Source organism: Bacillus rossius, chromosome 1 (assembly GCF_032445375.1).
Source record: "Bacillus rossius redtenbacheri isolate Brsri chromosome 1, Brsri_v3, whole genome shotgun sequence".
Classification (NCBI taxonomy): Eukaryota; Metazoa; Arthropoda; class Insecta; order Phasmatodea; family Bacillidae; genus Bacillus; species Bacillus rossius.
Window position 1 is genome coordinate 105,215,467 of NC_086330.1, and position 25,192 is coordinate 105,240,658.

Consider the following 25,192-nt stretch of genomic DNA (forward strand, 5'->3'; position numbering starts at 1 on the left):
GCATGACACAGCGGAATTCTGTCCCAGAATGCGTTTTGAAACAAGATTTTAGATATTTCAGCAGGGATTGGATAAACTGGCTCACTGCAATGCCTGCCACTTTCCCCTCAATACTATTTTTGCCAACAATTTTAGTTTTACAACATTGTAAACAGTTATATGTTCTTATGATAGTAACAATTTTGGACAAGAATACAAATTTCTGCCATTTATTCATTTACAGAATATGTACATGATTGATTTATAATATATGACATAAATAGATGCTGTTTAAAATCTGGAATACTATAAGTAAGGGAAGATTTCATGATCTTTTAATTTCTTATATGAAAGGATACTCAAATGTGTGATGTAGAATTTAGGTTAAGTCAATTTACTATGTGCAAATTTCCAATTTTGTTGGGAATTGTATTCCTTTGGAATGTGTGGCCTGGGAAAAATTCTTCCTTAACCTCTGTCTAGGCAAAACCCTGGCCTAGGTGATGGGAAAGTGATTTAATCACTCATCCACAATGGCTCCCTTTGTTTGGGTGTGGCATTCTGCATTAAGAGCAGGGTGAGAATTTTTGTGGGGAAACCTGGCTAACTCAGATTACAGATGATAGTGGCCAATGGCTAATGCTTTTGATCAAGAGCCTTCCTATACACTCATTTGAACCAAATTACTTTTTATTCTAAGGAAAGGAGTCCGATTGTTAGCAAATATTTAGCCATAAAACATTTTCTTCGGTGCAAACTCTCTAAAACCTGAATATTATTGATTTATCAAAATTAATGGAACCTTGTGCAATCAACACATTTACCTCCCATTTAATTGATATAGGTTAGTTTTGATGGCATTACTCTTGCTCTAGATTCACACTGACACATTATTTTACTATTGTGCAATCAACACATTCACCTCCCATTTAATTGATATAGGTTAGTTTTGATGTCATTACTCTTGATCTAGATTCACACTGACACATTATTTTACTATTTATGGGTTGATCGGCTACTAGAGATGTGCTACTGTTTTCTCCCGCAGTATTTTACAATTTTATTTGTGTTAGTATTTGGTCGACACCGATGTTAAACACACAACACAGACACATGATGTCGGGAATGGAATCTGCCTTGGGCTATATGGTAAGGAACAATTCCAGAGTTTGCCTTGAGCAATTATGGGGAACCACACAGAATTGCCGGACCAGGATCTGGACCTGGGTTCTCTAGAACGAGAGTCCAGCATCTTACCACTGCGCCACATCCTTTCATTTTTCTTGCAAGAGTTCTAACAACTGGACTGCTAATAACAAGGTAATTTAATTATCTCCCACACATCAGGAATTTGACATTAAATGTGAAAGGTTCTATTAATGTGAGATTAAGACCAATTATGTTTATTATTAAAGTTTGGTTCATACATAGTTAGTAACATAATCTCCCACTTCTTATATAGATAGATAACAGGATGGTTAAAAAAACTAAAAATAATAATAATAATTTTTTGCATTATATTAAATATCTCTTGTCCTACTGTATTTAATATAGTTGATCTATTATCTACCTACACACAGTACTAAGTACAGTTTGATATTCCCTTAACTTTTGTTATCAATTAATGCAATGAACTAAACGAGATAGTTATTTTTTAAAATATTGAGAGCTATAATTTTTTTGATTTTATTTGTGAGACTAGCTGCTGGATATATCATCACAAGGTAAGTGCTGAAGTTAGAGGTGGGTTGTTAACAGCAATTTTCGGTATCTGTTCCAACCTGTTACTGATACAGTAATGTACTAGTTACAAGTAGCTGATACTTCTGTATCAGCTAGAGCAGTAGCGATCCCAGGAAGCAACAAGGTATCAGCATTCTCGTTACAGGTTACACATCCTCCGTGCCGTCATCACCAGCGTAAAAAGGTATTGGTGTTCTCTTTCCACGCCTATCGTAATCTGCAGACACCCCCCCCCCCCCCCCCCCCTTCTCATCGTCATACTTCATTCTCCTCCTTTCTGATGTTAAAGGAGTATTTCTCACTCTCTTCCAACCCCCCTCCTGTTCTTACTTCTCTCCAACAATAAAAAAAAAAGCTCCGTGTACGCAGACCGTGCGACCGTAAGGAGAATCTGATACATTATTTATCACGCCCGATAATTCTCTACCTCTGTTACGCTCATGCCCGCCTAATACAGCCAGTATAAATCAGTTCAACATTCACTGCAGTTCGTCCTGGCCGTGTATTACCACGTACATTGTTGTGGGCTGTCATGCTTTGTAGTTAGTATCTTTATAGTGAAATAAGGAATGGATAAGTGCAGGAAAAGACTTCATTTGTGTGGAATGTACCTATCTGTTTTTTTTGTTTTTTTTTTAATTTTTGATAAAATCGTAATCTTTTAATGTACGAAAACACTATTACTAATTGTTTTCGAAAAAAAGACAGTCAATATGTTGATTACATCTGTTATTAGGGTCGACTCAGAATTTATTTGCATTTTCATAGCTGTTAGGTGCACAAATATAAATATATATTTTATTAATGTACTTTTTAATATTAAAATTTCATTAGTTTTATTATTGAACGAGACGGTGTTTTAGCTTTGCTCTCTAGATCGTAGATCCACATATCTATCACCTAAGGATGATGGATCTAGAACCAGTGTCCTTGGTCTTGTATCGCTATTAGCGTACTAGCTAGAGTATTCAGTCTTCGCAAGAAGCATGCACTGCGCACTGAGCGTACTTTGATGTGGGACAATAAACAAAACGACTCGTAAGAATTTCGCTCTGCGTCTCTCCTTCAACGCCTTCCCCTGCGCTTCCTCCCCTACATTCTTTCCCTTCTTTGTCGCTTATTCGTCGTGCCGCTCCCTCCCCTTTCACAAGCTCCGCCCAAGTGACCGTCATCTGCGATCGGGTTCTGCGATCGGGTTCTGCGCACATTGGCCGTGGTGTTGTTCCAGGCGAAATCTAAACTGATACAAAAGTGCTTGATACTTGAATAGTGTACTCGTTTGCAGTACCTGATACATATGTGTATCAGTTACAAAGTAGCAGGTTGATACTCTGCAACCCACCTCTAGCTGAAGTCTTCAGTTAACTTAGTAAGTGAAAAAGAGGTACTACGTATTCAATTAGATGTTTCTTCTGTTCATTTCACTCACATATATTTTACCAACTTGAACTGAAAGTCTTCGAGGATTTAAATATATATATTATATATATATATATATTATATATATATATTATATATATATATTATATATAAATATAATATAATATATATATATATAAATTTGTTTTTTATGTTTATTTTGAGTTTCTAAATGTATGCATTCTCTTTACAGTATACTTCTATAAAAAAAATACTGAATAAGGTACTTAATCTGGAAAAATATATGGGCAATTTTGCTCACATTATGAAACAATAGTTTAATAATGGACAAAGTTTCTTAGGCATAAGGTTATGAATGTAAAAGCTTCCCGTTCTAAACTTCATTTTAATTCAACCTATACATGTAAGAAAATATAGTATGTCATCAAAATAGGTAATTAATGAAGAAATGATATTACACAAAAAAGATAGTTTAAATTGTATTTCAGTTGCTCGGGGGCGGAGAGGTTTAACTAGAAGCCAATTAGCTAGTTTGTATTGTTAAAAGGCAAATATAATAGATAAATGTTGAATGGTTAAACACAGAGGTACTTTTAAATCCAAATGAGCTCCAAACCACTGCTTGCATGTAGATTCTGCTGTGCGTGAGGAGAGTGCATGCAGGTCCTAGTAAACTTGGGATCGAACCTGCAGATAGATGGGCTAGCTGTTATGACCACCAAGGACCTAGTAGTCTGTAATCGTTCGAGAACTGTGAATGCAGATAATTTATTATCTGAATGGTGGGTTTTATTTAGCATTTTGGTCTTGAAAATTACGATTATTTCTTGAATTTAATTTGAATAAAAGTAGGAAGCTCCCTTAATTTAAAGTATTTGGTTACTATGCTTCATTAGTAAGTACATTAATACAAATTTGATATTTATAGAACTAAACAAATAAATTTGAGTATTGAAGTAAAAATGCACATGCTAAAAAAATAAAAATTAATTTTGCTGTTACCATGACCTCCCTTTGGGAGCTGCGCTTGAGGGCAGTGCAGGACGGCACGATGGCGTGTGCAGGCGCAGCAGTCGCTGGCGGAGTCGAGCCGCAAGCTGGACCTACTGCGCAAGTCCCTGGACTTGCGACGGCAGGAGCTGCCCCCCGACTCCCCCCAGGCGGCCCAGCTGAAGCGCGAGCTGCAGATCGTCCAGGCGGCCAGTCCCGTGCCCGTCACCTACACCAGCCTGCAGCCCTTCCGCGGCCGCTGCGACGGCTCCGAGTCCTCCGCCCCGCACCCGTCCTCCTTCAGCCGCTGTGCGGCCGTGACCGGCAAGCTGGAGGTCAGGTGAGCACCTCTCCTCTCGCTGTAGCACATCCCTCGACCTGGTTGCCTCTCTTGCGCCATCAGGTCAGAAAGATGTGCTGAAATTATTTCACCTTGTCACCCCTCGTCTACTTGATCGCATGTAGTTGAGGAGTAATCATGGGTGGTACATGAATTATCATCAAATGGTGTTTGTCTTATGTTAATTTAGTGCAGTTAATGTGTGGGGACAAGATTATATGGTGAATTGCGATGAAACCCAAATGCAAGTTAAAGCCAAAATTGTGGTTGATGGTGAAATCACCAAAATTTTATTTTGTACATGCAAAATTTCAATGAGTGTATTAATTTAAGCCTTTAAATTCTAAAAACAATTTTTCAGGCCATGTGGATTCTTAAATAGTTTTATGTTCTCCAATTAATAATTCATCTCTTGTATCCTGTTGCAGGTCATTTTTACCTTACAGTTTCTGATATTTGTGTTATATACATGAAACAATACATTATTTGCCAATCTATATTTTGTTTAAAGTATAATGTACCTTGCCAACAATTTTAGCTTTAAAATATTATAATACTGTTATATGTTCTTATGTTGTTAACAATTTTGGACAAGAATACATATTTCTGCCATTTGTTCATTTACAGCATTTCAAAATTATGTAATTTAAAAAACAAATTGAGTAAAATTAAATATATTTTGAGTTAAATATTGTACAATCTTTATGAAATGGAAAAATTATAAAAATTAAACCAATAACCCCTAAATCTTTCAATTTAAAAACAAAATTAAGCTAAAATTAATGCCATAAAATCTTGTCTCTTTTAATAAGACACGTAATGATTGCAGTGAGTCTGTGTGTCCAACTATGGGATAGTTCTTCAGTGTCTGGACCTGTAATGTGATAATATGTACAGAAGTGGATGGACAGTCTAGCACTAATATGCATGGAGAGCTTTAGATTTTATTGGAAACCTTTTTGATATTTTTGCCTGAGGCCTTCATATTTGTTGCATTTATGGGCTATTCTTAGTTTAAAACTTTATGCCATGTCCTAAGCACATACAGGGTAATTATAAAGTCCGTGAAACATTTCCTAAAATCGGTACAGCGAAATGGAAAAGAATAACGTAACAAATTATATACCGCGTGAAAGAACAACTCTCAAAGTTTTTTTGAATGTAGCGCCGAAAAGCTATTTTAAAAAACAACCGACAGGGGCGCTAGTGCATGTAGTTGCTGAAAATGGCTGCGAACCATGCAGAGAAACCCTTTTGTGTGCTTGAATACGCCCGTAGCGAATCGGTAGTGAGTGTCCAAAGAGCTTTCCGTGGCAAGTTTAACAAAAGACCACCAGTTTACAATAGCATAATGAAGTGGTACAAGAAATTTGAGGAAGACGGCCGTTTGTGCGACGCAAAACGGTCGGGTCGGCCAGGCGTGTCACAACAGACAGTGGATTGTGTACGGGACGTGATGGTGCGGAGTCCCAACAAGTCAACTTATCGGGCTAGTGCAGAATTGAACATCCCTCAGCCAACAGTGTGGAAAATTCTTTGTAAGCGATTAAGAGTGAAGCCGTACAAATTGCAGCTTCTGCAAGCCATCAGCCACGATGACAAATTGCTCCGACTGCAGTTCTGCATTGCCATGCAGAACCGTCTTGAAGACAATGACTTTGCAAGCAAATTAATCTTTAGTGACGAAGCCACTTTTCATCTCTCAGGAAAAGTCAACCGACACAACACACGCATATGGGGGACAGAGAATCCACATGCAACTCTCGAACACGTCCGAGATTCACCAAAATTTAACGTGTTCTGTGCCATGTCAAACATGACAGTTTATGGCCCCTTCTTCTTCACTGAGAGAATTGTCACTGGTATCACCTACCTCTACATGCTGCAATTGTGGCTTATGCCACAACTTGAAGCTGATAGCAGGGACTTCATCTTCCAACAAGATGGTGCTCCACCTCATTACCACAATGTGGTACGAGATTATCTCAATGAGACGTTGCCACATCGCTGGATGGGCCGTGGGGCGGCCGCTGACCAAGTGCTACTCCCGTGGCCACCACGATCACCGGACTTGACACCTTGCGATTTTTTCTTGTGGGGATACATCAGGGATAGTGTTTATGTTCCACCTCTACCACAGAACCTTGACGAATTGAGACACCGCATCATAGCAGCTGCTCTTACCATCACTCCTGATATTCTGGGTCGGGTATGGGCAGAATTGGACTATCGATTAGATGTGTATCGTATGACGCAAGGTGGACACACAGTACATTTATAACTAGTGAAAAAAAAAAACTTTGAGAGTTTTTCTTTCATGTAATATATAATTTGTTTAATAATTCTTAGCCTTTCACTGTACCAATTTTTTGAAATGTTTCACGTACTTTATAATTACCCTGTATTATAATTATATAAAATTACTGAATCAATATTCAAAATGTCTTTTCACCCAGTTTTTAGTTCATTTATTGGTTGTGGGGAGTAAATTTCTGGAGAGTTAAAATTGCTTAAATTGTGATATTTTTTATTCATAGCAAAATATAAGGAAATATGTATGTATAATAATAAAAAAATAGCTTATGATAGCCATGGTATGTCATCCTTATCATAATCACCTCTCACAAATATACCCCAATACTACTAATATGTGGGTGTCTTTAAAATTTAGATATTTATTATTTTTCAGTTTGCTCTGAAAGAAACTTCATAAGACAAGTGTAAATTAAACATTTTAGACTAATTTCACTTCATTTTATCAATTCTGAACAAGGGTCCGCAGTGATTGAGTGGTCATATTACTATTTTCCACCACAGCAAACTAATTGCAGTCCTAACTGATTCAAATCCATGTTTTTCATAGTTGGGAAACATGGTTGACATTGCAATGAGTTACTGAAGTTTTCTTGGCGTGCTCCCATTTCCCCCATCTTGCATTCCGTTTCTACTTCACTTGCAATTTCGCACATTACATATGTCTCCAATGATCTCGGGGTCAAAGAGATTTTAAAACCCAAATTATTCAATTCTGTGCAATACAAGGTGTTGTGGATTCTATTATATTTCATTTAGGTACAGTTAAGGCTCTAATCTAGCATCTTTGGGACCACGGCTGTGCCGGATTAGCGATTTTGTCTGATTATTAAACTTCAATATAGAAAAATTAATATATGTAGAAATAATATTGAAACAAGATGCAATTAGCTGCTGTATGGCTGGAAAAAATACACTTGATCATTATAGTTCAAAAAAAGTCTGTAGATAGCACATTGCGCAGTGAAGCGACCTGCTGGTCAAGGTTAACAAGCGCCCAAATCCACCCAAAAATATCTGAGGATGAGTGGCTTGATCGGTGCCAGGTTACAAAATGTTGCGAAAAGAGGAATTCCTGGTTAAAGCATGCCGACTTTTCTTTGAGAACAAATATTTTTTAAAGTAGGTAGAAAATCGGGAAAACATGGAAAACTCAAGGAATTAAAAATGTGTCTTCAAACACTTGAAAAATACAGGGGAATCGACAAAATGTTGACTACTAAACTGGATTAGTAATTGTTTTAATGCTTGTTTTAAAACAAATCTGTACTTAAATCACAAATTCATGTGGATTTGAAAACCCAACTTTTATCATCATTAATTAAACAACTAATGTCAACTATGTATTGAGATTTAATGGTTTCAAACATAATAAAAATTTGACAGTCATTTACATTGTCACATTCAATGTATTATTTAAAGTTTTATCAAATGTATGGTTTAATAAGCTCACCAAATAAAAAAATTAGTCATCCTAGTGTGCATGCACAGATGAATCGTTAAGCCTGTACAGATAGTGCAGCGTGAAGTTGCTGGATTTGTTGGTGTTTCTCAGAGGACTGTTCAACATGTCTACTAGCATTGGTGTACTACACGTGGCCACGAACACAATGTCAGAATTGTGGTGGGAAAAAGATTCTGGCTCTAAGGGACTGGAGACACGTTTCACGGCTTGTGAATCAGAATCGCTTCCAAACCCGACAGGAATTGCTGCAGTCAGTGAATAAAGGTCAATCCTAACCTGTTAGCGAGAGAACATTGCGACGGGAACTGCATGCAATGAACATCTGAGTCTGTCACCTGGCAAGAGGCTATTGCTCACACAGGTATGAAAAGCTGCATGTCTTCAATGGGCTAGAAATCACAGAACGTGGACAGTCTGACTGGCGGAACGTAACGTGGTCTGACGAATCACATTTTTGTCCGTATTCCAATGTCTCACGTCGTCGAGTGCACCGAAGGTCAAATGAAGCATTTCATCCTGAATGTATGCAAGGTCAGGTTCAAGCCGTAGGTGGGTTTGTGATGTTTTGGGGATATTTTTCGTATCATTGATTGCGCTTGCTCACTTGGTTGACCAGTAACGTGAACCAGCATGTTTATTTAAACACTCTGGATGATCAGGTGTTACCTTTCAGTCAATATCTACGTGATGAGTATACCCCGATTTTTCAGCAGCAAAGTTCATCGAGCTGGACGCATATGTAACTAGTTTTATGTACACACTCCCACCCTATTACATCTCGATTGGCTTGCAAAATCACCTGATTTGAACCCCATTGAAAGTCTTTGGGATATGTTGGAACAGCAAGTAAAACACATTTGGGTGGAATTGCGTGATCAAATCCTCAGCGAGTGGCTTAACCTGGATGTGACGTACCTGCACAACCTTGTTGACTCATTTCCTACCTGAATCCGGGTGTTTATCAAGTCCACAGGCGGAGTTACACAGTATTAAATGATGCGTGTAATGATTTCTCTAAGGGTGACTAATTTTTTGTCCAATGAGCTTATCACATAATGGCAGTGTTGGTTGGATAGCATTTATGGAAATCACAACAGTGTAATCTATGATTTAATGGCCAATTTGACTTGTTAAGTGTGGTGGAAAGAGTTGTGATACATAATTTTAGTGCAATGTTGTCATGCAAAATTGAGACAGGAAAAACGTGTCTAGAGTTAGAGTATGGGAACACTGTTTAGGTATGGTGTAAGACAGTAAGATAAGTGCCCGTGTGCTAGTAGAGACCCACGCTTGCAGGTTGATGGGCTGCCAGGACCTGCTGGAGGAAGTTCCCGGAAGATCGCACCGGGACAAGGACGGGACGTCCAGCCCCGGGGACCTCCGCTCCTTCGTGAAGGGAGTCACAGGCCGCAGCTCAAGCAAGTCGTATAGTGTCAAGGATGAGACTAGTAGTAAGAGTGTTTCAGTTCTCCTGTGTAGTATGCATGCAGTAGACGCAGAGGTGCAGGCATGGCAAGCAAGTGGAGAGTGTTAGTGCCCAGTAGAGGTAAAACAATCCGTGTTTTATACGCATAGTGTTCCCTCGTTCAGTAGACCTAAAGAATAAACTGTTCTTTGAATGATTCTTCTATTGGAGAAGATTGATTTAGACCCTTTTCATGGACTGTCACCATTCCTGGTGACATACAGTAAATACCAGCAATGATGTATGTCCATAAAAATGTTCTAAATAAAGAATGAACTTTTAGTAGGGACAAGATTTTATGGTGAATAACTCTCAAATGCATGTCAGTACACCATATAATGCCAAATGCAACTTTAATCATGAAATTAATGTGTTTTAATTAAATCACAATAACAAAAATGTAATCTTTTAATGTATGGAATTCAGTGACTTTCTTTTATTTTGCATTAAGTTTGTACTAAAATATCTGGGCCAAATGGAAAGAAGAAACTAGTAACTTTAATTTGTTTGATCATTTGATCCTGCATACCTTGTCAACTTATTTTTAGATTACTGGCATTGGTACATTTTTTTAACATTTAATTGCTTGTCGATGTATTGTTATTGTTTAGATTAATTTGGTCCTACACATGCATGTTACAATTTATTTCATTTTAATAAATGAATAGTGTAATAGTCGAAACTACACTATTTTGGTTAATTAATTTTTAGGAAATAGTTTGGAGTCATATTTTTTTTAAATTGTACACAACATTTATAAATAAACATAATTTGTAAAAAATAAAAAATAAAAGAAACCTTTTTGTTTTAAAAACAAAATTGATCAAACAAAGCCATAAAATCTTGTCTAACTACATATGTATTAGGAATTGTTCATTTTTGAGAACTAGAATACAATCTCTGCATGCATTACTTTTGGAACGTGTAAATTCAGATAATTTGCTACCATTTAAATTATTGCAATAAAATGGGAGAATTGCTTAAACTTATTAGACCAAAAGTTTGTGCATGAGTATGCATGTAATAAGCTTTGTAATGGAGTAATGTTACTTAGGCTTTTAGTATTGGGTGCAGATAAATTTAAGTTGAAATATTTCTTCCTGTTTTCATTATACTGAACAAATGAAGTTTGAAGCTTTAATATATATATGTATATTATTGTATTATTTTTTTAGATGAAATAATGGCAGTTATCAAGCTGGACAACCAAACGGTTGCACAGACCAATTGGAAGCCCTGTTCCCAGCAGGCGTGGGACCAAAGGTAAATAACAGAATACAGCATTAATGCAGAAGGCACAGTCAAGCATAGGCATTTCCACGATTCTAAATTATTTCTAGGATTTATTATTTCATGTGCTATTTCATGTGCCTTAACATTTAGTTAAAGTTTAAATATCAGATTGTTTTGATTTATAGTATATCAGTGTTTGAATTATGGCTTGGATTTGGGTTGGAATAGAAGGAATGTTAAATTTGTTAGCTGTGTATAGCTATATATTGGTTTTTAGTCATTGAAATGTTGTGTTCATACTTGGACTAAAGCAACCAGCTAATTGTTCATGTGACCAACCTAATGTTTTGGTCATTCAGCAGCGAAAACTAGAGGAAGAAAGATTTCTTAAATGTGGAAGTTGTGCAAAAGTTTTAAAATGAAATATTGAATAATATTTATATGATAAAAGTGTAGAATTTTTTTGCACCAAACCAATTCCTTGTAATTTTCGAGTCATTTTCAGAACTAGAGACAATTAAATCATTCATAAATTTAGGTCACATTGCCATGAGTGTAGCAACTCGAGAGGGTTGTATCCTAAATTATTTTGCTTTCATAATTTTGTGTTTTTGCATCATTATAAATAAATTCATATTATAATTTATTGTAGATTATATATAAAATGTTCAATAAATTTCATAAATATTTATTTAATGGTTTTCAGAAACTGAAAGGTCAATATTTATGTCAAACTTAGCATGAACTAAAGAGTATCTAATCGTGTTGTGTACAGTTTAAAATAAATCATTTGTGCGTTTGGTTGATTGTTTATTACTTAATTTTTGTATATCATTTGAAAATCCTTTAAAAATGGATTTCCCCACAATCCTACAAACCTGATTTATTTCAGGTTTTTGGAAAATCCAAATTTGTACTCATTTATGAATGATATACAAAAAAAAGTAATACCTGTCAAAGGCTACGTACACAAGCGATTGATTAGAACTGTATTCAACACAATTACATACTTGAAAGCTATGGTCACACATGGTGCTATGCTTGCTATGTTCGCTACGCGAGTAAAATATAGTAAGCTGCATCTTGGGTATTTTTGGCCACAGGAAACTGTTTGCTATATTTGCAACGTCATCACGTTAACGAATCATTTTATTGAAGAATAATGAACATACCCATGTTTATGGAATAAATAATGGAAGAATATAGAAGGCAGGATATGCAGGACAATGCCTGGGATTTGATTTCAAGGGAATTCTGTCAAACTGAGTTGTATTTATGCTGAAATAATCCATAAACTTGGCTTTTTCCTCGTGCAACTGCTTCAACAAATGATGAAATTCTCCAAATAATTTATTTTTAGATTAACTTCATGAACCCATTTCTTTTCAACGTTTACATACTGGAGATCCAGCAGAATATTATCATTGTCGGAATTGTCACTTGAATCCCACTGCATGCGTGTCTCCGACATCGCGAACTAAACTATCCTGTCTGGCCACCTAGTGCAGCAAACATAGCAAACATCACGAACATAGTGTAGCTTTCTGTGTTGCCTCGGTGTTAGTTCATGCTAGTATTGACAAATAAAAAAAATTATTTTTAAGAGTCTAAAAACTATTAAATAAATATGTATTAGTATGTAAAACTCGTATAAATATTAGATCACTTTAAAACAATTAGCAATAACATAAAATGATGGGAGCAAAATAATTTAGGATACTAGCCTCTTTAGAAATTGCAAAAATGGGCACCAACAACCTAGTGCAATTTAAAATTTGTTTTTTACTCTGAAACAACTAAATATTGTATTATGGACTAGTCTGATTTTTCATAATGAATTGTTGTTATATAACCAAAATTTTAAATAATCAAATCTAATTCTGAAAATTTTAAGTGCCTAATGTGATCAAACATGTGACATCAAAACATTATTTGTATCCATCTCAATAATATTGAATTGAAGTTTATAACGGTTCGTAAAATACAAAATAAACAGTTCAACGCCGATTGTAATTTTTGTTGTTTTTTATTTTTTTCCAAACAGAATGCCCCGACGAATCCAAACACTTACAATTGTTCATTCACTCGTTTCACATGTATATCTGACTGTCGAAAATTGCTCGTAGTTCGCGTGATGAGAAATAACGGAAAAAATAGCGTCCTTCAGTAATGTTTTACTGCAAGTACACGAAGATGGTGCGACCTGGAACAGGGCCGCACCCAGCGAAAACGAATCTCGCCCCGAGCCAAAACGCCTACGAAGGTGGCCGCAATTTCTAGTTAAGTTATATCCGGGAAAAAAAAAAAAAGAAAATTAGGTTGATTTAATAATAGGCCTGGCTCCGACCACCAACGTGAAATTATCTCTTCATAAATTACATTATAATTTAGCGAGAAGCCATCGAACGCGACCTACTCGTCCAGCGTTCGACAGACGACTGGTGATCTCATGAACTCGTCTCCTCCACGCAGGGAGTAGACGTCACATGACCTCACCGACCAATCACACGCACTCTTCATTCATTCTTACAGATACAAGCCAATCACAGAACAAGTTACAATACATGAAACAACCTTTTACACACAAAACTCTGGGCTTCCCCTGATCTGTCTCTTTTCAATTTTACATCGAAATCGGGGACTTCCATTCTCGTTCTCTCTCCCACACCGTGAGACAGCAGTTATCACTCAGTTCCCATGCAGGGGGGAAATTACCGTCTTTATCTCGGTTGGCGGGGAAACACTGTTCCTTTCTCACTCACACTTACAGGCCTCTCATGCCTCTCTTTCTAACCATCACACCAGCCCAGACACAGTCCCGTGATTTATAATTATATTACAACACGTTAATAAAATTTAAGAACAATAATTATAATACGAATTACTTTTCAAAATTAAAATCATTTAGAAATATCCTGAAAAAGTAGGCCTAAACATGCAAAAATCTAGTCCAGCAGCTCATTTGTGAATAAATACAAAAAAAATAGTTATGATTTAAAAATGTCTAATAAAATAATAAATACCTTCTTAAAAACATAGCAAGTGAAAAATATCAACCCTAAAATATATAACAAACGGTAAAATATCATTAGAAAGACTTTTTAAGAAATATTTACATGCATAAAAATAGTTTAAAAGAAAAATTATTTAATTAGGAGGGCAGGGTCTTGCAACATTACATTACCCCCCCCCCCCCCCCCCCCCCAACTTTTCAATTAAATTAACACTACATTTAATTGAAAAGTTACAAAAGTGAAAAACTAATCTGTACAAAATAAATACAAAACATCCTGAGAAATAAATGCATCCAGTAATTAAAACCCTTATTTATATATAAATTACAAAATGTCGTTACTTAAAAATTGCAATAACAATTCCTTTAATAAACACCCAAAAATTTGAAAACATCTCTTTTTCTACCAAGTGTCAACAACTCTTCACAAACGGTTATCTCCCTCTCATCAGTGCAAAATACAAATAACTTTGAAACTGGTTTCTCTACAAGCTTCAAGCAGACACCCCCTGGTCAACGAAGAATCCTCAATAACAACAAAAAACTCTGAACAACTTACTTTTACAACCGTGGAACCTCAACACCAGCTGTAATAGCCTCCATAACTACCTCAACGACGACAAATACAAAAACTTCAGGAATTACGTCTCCATGACCACCTTGACGACGATAAAACTTCTCAACGACGATAAAAACTTCTAACCTCAATGACGACGACGAATAACCTCAAAACAAATTATCTCCTTTAAAACCCATTAAAAACCACAGTTACCATTATTCTCTGCTGCTCATGGAAAAACTCCTCAAATCTCATGGAACAACCACTTTACCCCACAAATTAACCAATATCTCCACTCTTCATATCTGCACTAATAAAAACTTGACAACACTATCACTTCAAAACTGTTGACACAAAATTTTCCTAAACTCCATCAAAAAAAAAAAAAACAACTTATCAAATTCTAAAATTATAAATTTCTAAGTATCTTCACAATACCTCTATCATAACTTCAACCACTGGACAACCCTTATTTCAAAATTAGGATTAGTCTGCTCAACATTGATAACCCAATGAACTATTAACTTCTGAACAGAGCCATCAACTTCCTAAGACACTGAAACTCACATAGTAAACTTTCCACAACAAAGACAACTCTAAAAAACATTAAATTAAGTATTTGAAACTTTAAAACTTTTTTATAACACACTACATCATCACTTATCATATTCAAATTTTCTTATTAAAAAGTTACACAACCTCATAATATTTACACCAAAATACACAAAAACTTAATTCTTTATCAACACACTGCATTTCCTTTTGACATTATTCGCTTACATTTCTTAGTATGTATCATTGACCATAATATAAAAATTACACAAAAACATTATTATCACACATAAAAATACACAAATTTACTCTTATTCCAACCTCCTTCTCCATCATTCCTAACTCCTGAGCTAGCCGAAAGGTAAGGGACGCTCAATTATAACCCTTTTAGCTGCTAGTCAGCTCGGCTAACCTATTAATGAAATTAGAAACAAAAAATTATACGAAGATATACACAGCACTTGTCATTATACATCAAATTTTAAGCTTTACATACCTCTCTTAATTTTCCATAAACAACAAGTTGACAATTCTATAGTCATGGCGTGACAAATACTTCATTAAGATACAATTGTATGTTTCTACTCTCCAAAAACAAATTACATGAACTAATGTCCTTCCTCAGGTTTCAAATCATACCTCCCCTTTCAGCAACAGCAGCATATATATTAACATTGATGAGGGGTGGGAGCAACCAAGGAGAAGGGACTCACCCTTGCAAAAAAAAAAACATCGGACTCCATGCCGGAAACACATTTAAAATTAACCTCCTGGCCCCCCAGCTGCCTCACAAAACACATTACACCAAGAAAAATACCTTTGCTGCATTATTTTGGGCAATACAAAAATTCACCTAAACTCTGGCCATCATTAACACACACCTGCTTCTGCAGCTTCAAAACTCGACGACTTTTATTCATTAACGTATAGCATCACATTTCACACCTTTAATATAGGATGTTGTCACCCTGTCATTTAATCCAAAATAAACATTTAGCATTACCAATATGTGTGGCACTTGAATTTAAAATATTTAACCATTTCAAAATTGTATTTTTTCTCAAAAAAAAAAAACTCATAATAAATTTTAGTCAACATCTTCCCATGTCACAGCATTAAACAAATCAAACATTAGCCAAGTGCAATGCAATTCTCATAATGTAAGCATTTCTTCACATAATATTTAATAACTGTCTACTCAAAAATAATTTATACCATTATTATTATTACAACAGAAAATATTCACATTAACTTTGATGTATTTATCTTCCTTCTCTCTAAGAATCTGGTAAAAATTTGCTGTCATAAATCTTATTTGTGTATTTCTATATTATACTATAACTATTCTTCAAAAAATACAAAAACTCTACAAAATACAAAACATAATTAAAAAGTATACAATTCAAAAAATAAAAAATCTGAAAAACATTTACAAAAAAATGGCAAAAAAATTTAAAAAACATCAAACACTACAAAACTGGTTTTGACTCTACCCTTCCATCTTGGCAGTGGGCCAAGCAAGTCTACACACACTGTTTCCAGAGGTTGCATCACCCCTGTCCATTTACCATAACTTTCTTCTGCCTTTGAACAGAACAAAAAACTGTTTACTATCTCTGCGATACTTCTGTACACATGCTTCCACACAAAAAACCTCTGAACAAGTTGCACAGTTTTTCTCACATGGATCAGTGCGAAAATTTCAGTTTGTACCCTATTCAGTATACACAACCCACATCTTCGTACATTGCTGCTTACATTTTGACAAAATCTCCCTGTTATCATTTCTCCGCAATCTGCAAAACTCAATTCACAGATCAATTCCTCAGCAAACTCATCCTTAAGTGTATCTGAGAACGTTTGCATTTCAATTTCTACTTTTTTCATCAGTTTACAGAAAATCCTGTTCACATGTCCATTAACTCTTATTTTACAAAATGTTTTCTCTATATTATCCGAACATTCCCTGTTTACTTCATCATGAAATTTTTCAAATGTGTTTTCAATGTTTATTTTTTCATTTACATCATGTCCAAAGAATTCAATATTTTCTTTTGACACTATTACTTTCATTTCACAAGTTCCTAAACTAGTTAGTTCCCTTTCCACTTGCATTTCTGCCACATTATTTGCACACCCATCTACTTTGTTTGTACACATGGCTAGCTGTTTATTAATTTTAAAGTCATCAAATTTGTTCTCCACCCTGCCAAATTCCTGTCGCAACTGTGTTCCTATTTCGCTCCTTAACTTAGCAATCTCTTGTGAATTTACCTCAATTTTGTGAATTGCCTGATCTATTTTGTTGTTGGTTTCATTCTGTCCCTGTTCAATTTTACTAGTAAGATCCTGTTTTAATTCCTGTTTCAACTCCTGTTGTCCCCGTTCAATTTCTTGTGTCATGTCCCGCATCATTTCCTGACTGTTTTGTTTCATTTCCTGTTGTCCCTGTTCCATTTTCTGGTTCATTGACAAAAGTAACTGCAAGATTTGGTCTAACCCCCCCATAACCTCAACTGGGCTGCTAATTGTGCGGGGTTCCATATCCTGACCTAGTTCGGCAGGATGTTCCATGTTTACAAGTTTTTCCTGTTGACATGAAAAATCCTGTTCAATTAAACTTGTCTCCAAATTTGGATTTGACTGTTCGGAATTTTCTACAGTTTCCTGAAAACCCATAAAATCTGATTCGCTACTGTTGATACTAGTGTTATCCATGTTGACATATAGAAATTACCAAATTTTACACAAATACAAGTTAAATTCTCAAAACCAATACAAATAATACAGTTTTCTTAAATTTTCCACTTGCTATTATCGGCGACTCATCCCACGGTGTCCCGCGAAGTGACGATCTCGAATTCCCGCGACGCGACAGGCCTGAAGTCCCACGGTGCCTTGGGTCGCTCTGTCCCTCGAAGTACCGTTATCCGTCGTCTCTCTGGAACTCTTCACTCGCTGCAACAGCCCGTTGTCTCTCGCCGCGGAGAAAAACTGCATTCACCGCTCAGCTGCGCCGAAAGTTCTGGGAGATCATCTTTGTTTACCGCCGAAAATGTCCGTCTTGCTCTCAGGGTCGTGTCCAAATTCAAGCCGCGCGGCCGGGCGCCAAATATAACGGTTCGTTATATACAAAATAAACAGTTCAACGCCGATTGCAAATTTTTGATGTTTTTATTATTTTTAAATAGAATGTTGCACAGACGATTCCAAACACTTTCAAAAGAGGTTACTCATTCAGTCCACATACATCTGCCCGTCGAAAAACTGCTGGTAGCTCGCATGATGAGAAATTACCGAAAAATAATATCGTAGATGAAGTCCTTCAGTAATGTTTTACTGCAAGAACACGAAGATGGTGCGACCTGGAACAGGGCCGCACCCAGCGAAAACGAATCTCGCCCCGAGCCAAAACGCCTACGAAGGTGGCCGTAATTTCTAATTATACCTGAAACGAAATATATAAAAATTAGGTTGATTTAATAATAGGCCTGGCTCCGACCACCAACGTGAAATTATCTCTTCATAAATTACATTATAATTTAGCGAGAAGCCATCGAACGCGACCTACTCGTCCAGCGTTCGACAGACGACTGGTGATCTCATGAACTCGTCTCCTCCACGCAGGGAGTAGACGTCACATGACCTCACCGACCAATCACACACACTCTTCATTCATTCTTACAGATACAAGCCAATCACAGAACAAGTTACAATACATGAAACAACCTTTTACACACAAAACTCTGGGCTTCCCCTGATCTGTCTCTTTTCAATTTTACATCGAAATCGGGGACTTCCATTCTCGTTCTCTCTCCCACACCATGAGACAGCAGTTATCACTCAGTTCCCATGCAGGGGGGAAATTACCGTCTTTATCTCGGTTGGCGGGGAAACACTGTTCCTTTCTCACTCACACTTACAGGCCTCTCATGCCTCTCTTTCTAACCATCACACCAGCCCAGACACAGTCCCGTGATTTATAATTATATTACAACACGTTAATAAAATTTAAGAACAATAATTATAATACGAATTACTTTTCAAAATTAAAATCATTTAGAAATATCCTGAAAAAGTAGGCCTAAACATGCAAAAATCTAGTCCAGCAGCTCATTTGTGAATAAATACAAAAAAAATAGTTATGATTTAAAAATGTCTAATAAAATAATAAATACCTTCTTAAAAACATAGCAAGTGAAAAATATCAACCCTAAAATATATAACAAACGGTAAAATATCATTAGAAAGACTTTTTAAGAAATATTTACATGCATAAAAATAGTTTAAAAGAAAAATTATTTAATTAGGAGGGCAGGGTCTTGCAACATTACAAGTTCAGCAGTTTACTTCAGTTGTTAGTGTTTTAAATATTATGTGTACTTTACTGTTTTAATTTTAATCTCATAATAAACCAAATTTTCCATGATATAGTTAAATATGGATTTTTATTTTTGAACAGACATAGTAATTTTCGATAATGATAGTATAGTGTAATTTAGAATTTAGAAGTACAAATTTTGTATAAAAATTGACAAGTTGCTTGAATTAATATCACTTGAAAATACTATTTTCTCTTTTGTGGATAGTACATTGTTGGTACCTATATTATTAATTAACTACAAAGTTAAGACTTTTAGCTTAGTCTTACACTTAATCACTTCTACCATACTTAAATTAAAAAAGGAACAACTATTAGAAAAAATTGGTTCATCGCTGTTTGCTGAGTTGAGAAAAAACGTAACAAGAAATAAATGAGAAGCTACAGAATGATTTCACTTAAATTACCACTGTGGCTACAATTTTAATGAATTCAGTTGAATGATGTGTGAAAACAGTTTAAACTACATTGGGGTGATATCATTATTAGAAACACTTTTAAGAATTTAAGTCTTCTTGGTCATTAGTTAAAATTATTTTTTACTTTACTTATTCATGATTGAACCCTTGGTTAGCTTGTAAATTGAAGTCCCTTGAGAAACTCGTGGACATAGTTCTACTGAATAGCACGGACGCCTGATGTTGCTGTGTGCAGGTTCTCTATAGATCTGGACCGGTCCAGAGAGCTGGAGATAGGTATCTACTGGCGGGACTGGCGTTCCCTGTGCGCTGTCAAGTTTCTGCGGTTGGAGGAGTTCATTGATGACATTCGCCACGGCATGGCGCTCCAGCTGGAGCCACAGGGCTTGCTGTTTGCAGAGGTAACTGCGCTCATGTCATGGCTCTGTTTCGCATGCCAGGTTGGCTATTTCATTTTCTTGTTATTACTGTTGTTCAATTTCTCTCAATTGTGCATGTGTTGTTGGGTCGCAAATTTTCTCATCAGATATTTACTTAACATTATTTTCCAGTTATAAAATATCCCAATGGCCCTTTACCACCATTTAATAATAATTTTGAAATATCTGATAACAGAAATTAAAAATGAAACTTTATGTACAAGAGCACTATCATGATAAATTCACTGGAATAGTCCTTAAGGCCCCAGGTTACGTGGGCACAGACTAGCAGTGTGCAGAGCTTCAGAAAAACTACATAGTTTGAAAAATACTCAAGATATCCAAGCTGTCTCGGTTTGAGAAAAACATTTAAGACTATGCTGAGGGTGGATTTGTAGTTTTGTTTCCATATTTTATTTCTAAACTGTATCTATAGAAGAGTGAAAATGGCTAAAAGTGTTGTTTTTTTATGATAATAGTTAGGCATGAAACATCTGGCACCGGTCCTTAAAAACACTTGAGAGACTTCCAATACACCTTTATCTTAATTACCCCATAGGTCATAAGGTTCTACTCAAATCTTATAGTTGCCCTATGCATAAGAAGACGATACCAGTTGAAAGCCTTGCACTTAGTCGATACCGCACTAGAAACACCAGCGAGCATCACACTTATCATTCCGTTTCACTAACACACATACACCTCAGACTAGGAGGGCCCCTTAAACAATAGGAATGCTAATAAAATTAAATAACCAACTCAGTGAGTGAGCCAGAGCTGTAAGACTTGCTGATGCTATTTGATAGGCTGATGTGGTCATATATGCCCAGTGTGTAGGCAAAACACATGACCTAATAAATAATGCTATTCTTTGTGTGGTATAACAGTAGTTATCAGCTTGGTTACACACCCTCAACGAAAATCAACCACGTGTATTCATGAATTCTATGGTTGCATTCCATTTTTGTATGGCTCCCAGGCTCACAGTACATTACCACATTGTCTGAATTTTTTAAGTCCACTCATGCTAAACAGCTTGAAACTAACAACTGCTCCATAGTTTTATCAAACAATCTTAGGGTGAAATATTGTTTTGGAAAACTGCTGTGACATATTTCAAGACAGATCTAATTCTATTCTTTATACATTTGTTATATTCAAATCCGAATTTTCTCCAATCAAAATCTCAATTTTTAACTCCAGAGAGTACTTAAAAAAATACAGCTCAACTTCGAAATCTAGGTTTCAAGGGTCAACGATAAATTTAAAATATTAACCATGGTGTTAAAATTTTCTACCCTTTAAATGGTTGTTTCACTACTAATTTTCCAGGTTCTATAAATATTGTATTTTTATTTGTATGATTACATGTTAAAAGTAAAAATATCTTGGGGAATGTTATCAGAATAGATAGGAAAAAACAAATTTACCTAGTAAATTGCTGAGGTTGAATATTTAATTAACTTTATTTCCTCTTAATATTTTTCTTTGAATTTTTTCCCTAAATATTGAATCCTTTGAATATTAAGGATTTGGTAGTATGTATTTGAGGATTAGATTGGGTTATCCTTAATTTGATCACAAACACGTGCTTAACCTGTACAGTCACTATCCAGCGTATGTCACCATCTTGAGGCCCTGTTACAAGAGTCTGCATGAGTGACATAACTAGCTCTTAATTTAAAATTCTGGATCATCGCCTGATATTATTCTTTTGCACAGTTGTAATAAAAAAGCATTTCCAAATTCAGCTGTAGTACAGATTCTGAAAACCAAAACTCTAAATGTTGTTTTTGTGGTTATGGCGGTAGTGGTGGTGGTAGTGGTTGTTATTCCATTAACTGCTATGCACAGAATGTTTAGTAAGGTACGATGAGGTAAGTCAGTGGTAAAGTTAATTAGAGGTAATTATTTAAAAAGTTGCAATTTTGTATTACTTAATTTTGCAAAATGTATCAACAGCATTTTTAACTATTTTTAATTTACCTAAGAAATAGGAAATTGTAAAAATTGTTTTTTGTAAGTATTACCTCCATTTTACCCCACTACATATTTACTCCATCTTTGCATTTTGTTGTGTGGCAGTGAATTACCTTGCTTATTGTCCATTCTGTGCTCCAGATAAAGTTTCTGAACCCGATGATATCAAGGAAGCCTAAACTTCAGCGGCAGCGAAAGATCTTCAAGCAACAAGTTAAGAACTTCCCGCGAGCGAAGCAGATGAACATCAATGTTGCAACGTGGAGTCGGCTGCTTAAGAGATCCTCCCCGTCGATACAGAACAACCACAGTCGCGCGTCTTCTGAGAGTCCTCCTGCAGGTAAGTAATGCATATGCACTGCTTCCAAGTATTACAGTTTTCCCATAATTGTTACAGATTTAGGACAGCCAGTTACAGAATAATGGAGTGTTATCAGTTCATTAAGGACACAGAGAAACATAGTGACGTTTCTGAAAAATATTGTGTGTAATCAGCATTCTGTAAGATAAATTTTGCATATGTAGCTCATGTTACTTTTGGAAACATACTGAACATAAATAAATCCTGAAACTTATTTTAGACTTTTGAAATTTTTGCTTTGCAAATCTGTGTTCTTTTTAAATTGTTTAAAGGCTGGGTTATGTTGTCACTAGGGTTGTGCGAATGTTCGGTATACCGAAACCGAAATCGAAATTTTGCTACTTTCATTTTCGATTTGGGCAAGAATTTTATCTGTCAAAGTTCGTTTTTAGCTAAATATTTCGAGCCAAACGAAAGTTCAATAGCTTACCGAAGTTTGTTTGTTCTAGTTGAAAAAAACTCGTAATTTAATAAAAATGTAATGTCTTTATATGGTTTGCATATGTTATTACTAATAACGTAATAACATATGCAAATTAGGGATGGGGCGACCGAATCCAATATCCGCCGAATCCTAGGGATTCGAAGATTCGGCGGGTCTGATATAGGATTCGTCAAAGGATTCTGTTTTTACTATTTACGGAAAAAAATACAGTAAAACTCGCTTACGAGGTTCCGCATGGTAGGTTTTTCCGTATAAAGCATTTAAATTGCCCGAGGTCTCATCATTTACGCCATTAAATGTGTGATATAAAGTCCGTTAAAATTTTTTCTGAAACTTCCTGTCTCAAATAATGGCGCACGTAAATATGAAGAAAAGACAAATGAACAACAACATACGAAGAAATATGGATGATGTACCATAACTACAGTACAAACCCAATAGTTATTTTAAGATAATTACCATAAAAAGAGCTAAAGATTCTTTGTAGAATACCATAATTACTACAGAAGCATGATAGCTACCATATTTGCACTATAGTTACCGTAACAACTGAGATGTATATTTACCGTGATAGTAATGTATTATTTATTTATGACATATTAAATTAAAGAACATTGTTGAAAAAAAAAAGGATGTTAAACAAATTATTGTTCTGCATGATAGATTAAAGAACAGAATTTAATACTCTGTGACAATCTCTCTCAGAATTATTGTGCTGAAAAGTGGAATTGTTGAAACAATGTGAATGTACTTTTCAAACAACATGATTTTTGGTGCTAAGTTTGTTGAATCTCAGTAAGGACTCCAGAAAAATTGACAAGGATGAAATTTTCCCAAACATATGTTACATTTACACAAACATATACTTGGTTATGTTAGTTGGATGATATCAGTTACTAATGAACCAATGGAAACAGGTAAGATTCAATGGAAAAAAATGTTATTTTTTTCTAGCAGTGCAAAATGTAAACACACACTGTAAATAGTTACCCAAAATTAATAAGCCCACTTCATTTTAATACTTTATTCAAACATTATACTAAGTTTAAGATAAAAATAATTTACCAAAAGTGTAACTGTACCACAAAAGCTCGAGCTCGGCTCGAAGTAAAATTCTTAGGCTCGCAGACCTCTAGCTTATTTATAGAAAAAATCCTAACCGCTAATCTATACTAAAACTGAAATTTCTCAAGAAAAAATTTTTGTCTTTATATACACTTAGGCTATACCAGAAATGTACCAAACTACATGTGATAAAGTCAAGGGACTTTTAGTGCAAGCAGAATACATCTCACTTACATTAGATATGTGGACATCATCTGTTAAAAGATTCGGGTTTGGGTTTGAGATTCGGCAATTCCAGTCGAGGATTTGAGTTAGGATTCGGATTCGAGGAAATCAGGATTCGCCCCATCCCTAATGCAAATCATATAAAGACATTAATTAGAAAAAAGATTTCCGTTAAGATTAATTTACGTGGTGATGAAAAAAACTCACGATGAAAATATGGTAAAATCATAATGTGAACAAACATGGCCGATAAAGTAAACAAAATTCAAACATGATTACAGTAGGCCTAGGTATCAAAACAAAATCATGCAATATTTGAAAAATTAACTGATTCATTTGCTTTCACACAGTAGTTTAGGTACTATATTCGTAAAACATACATTCCAGAACTGTTAGTACACTATTTAGTATTTACCGTATACACATAAACAAAGAACGTACCTACTTTTTTTCGCGCACGGCCAAACATAAACATTGTCGTCGGCTTTATTTAAATTTTACATACTCTGTCCGGCATAAAAAATCATCATAATATACAGCCAATTAGACAAAAAGGTCAACAAGTCACTGCGTGTAATGACCACTCGGCAGCAACCATTTGTTATGTTTTTTTTTGACGATGTCCCTTTGCCTGGTCTACAGCTTCCTGAGCTAGCCATGTGTGACAGTGGTGCAAGATGGCGGCTGTTCCGCAGTAGTCACGTATTTTTTCGTCAGTACCATGCACATGATAATTTCGCTTACCATGTTTTCTCGTATAATCGTCGCACATTTTATTTTAAAATCAAGTATGAAAAGTAGGGGTGCGACGATTATGCGGGAAAAAAAAATTTTTCTTAGGTAAAGTTATTTATAAAAACAAAAC

The 25,192-nt window shown here is 35.6% G+C and overlaps 1 protein-coding gene across 19 annotated transcripts in view; it reads left to right on the top strand.

Moving 5' to 3' along the window:
* Positions 1–25,192, top strand: part of LOC134541238 (serine/threonine-protein kinase N) — a 372,780-nt gene that overhangs the window by 304,500 nt on the left and 43,088 nt on the right. For 11 of the 19 annotated variants that reach the window (XM_063384564.1, XM_063384580.1, XM_063384574.1 and 8 more), the window contains exons 6-10: positions 4,167–4,432; positions 9,507–9,661; positions 10,851–10,938; positions 20,068–20,233; positions 22,373–22,571. In XM_063384564.1, coding sequence (XP_063240634.1) covers positions 4,167–4,432; positions 9,507–9,661; positions 10,851–10,938; positions 20,068–20,233; positions 22,373–22,571 — 874 coding nt within the window. The remainder of the gene's footprint in view (positions 1–4,166; positions 4,433–9,506; positions 9,662–10,850; positions 10,939–20,067; positions 20,234–22,372; positions 22,572–25,192) is intronic. The other 8 variants (XM_063384584.1, XM_063384593.1, XM_063384649.1 and 5 more) reach the window with 1 other exon arrangement.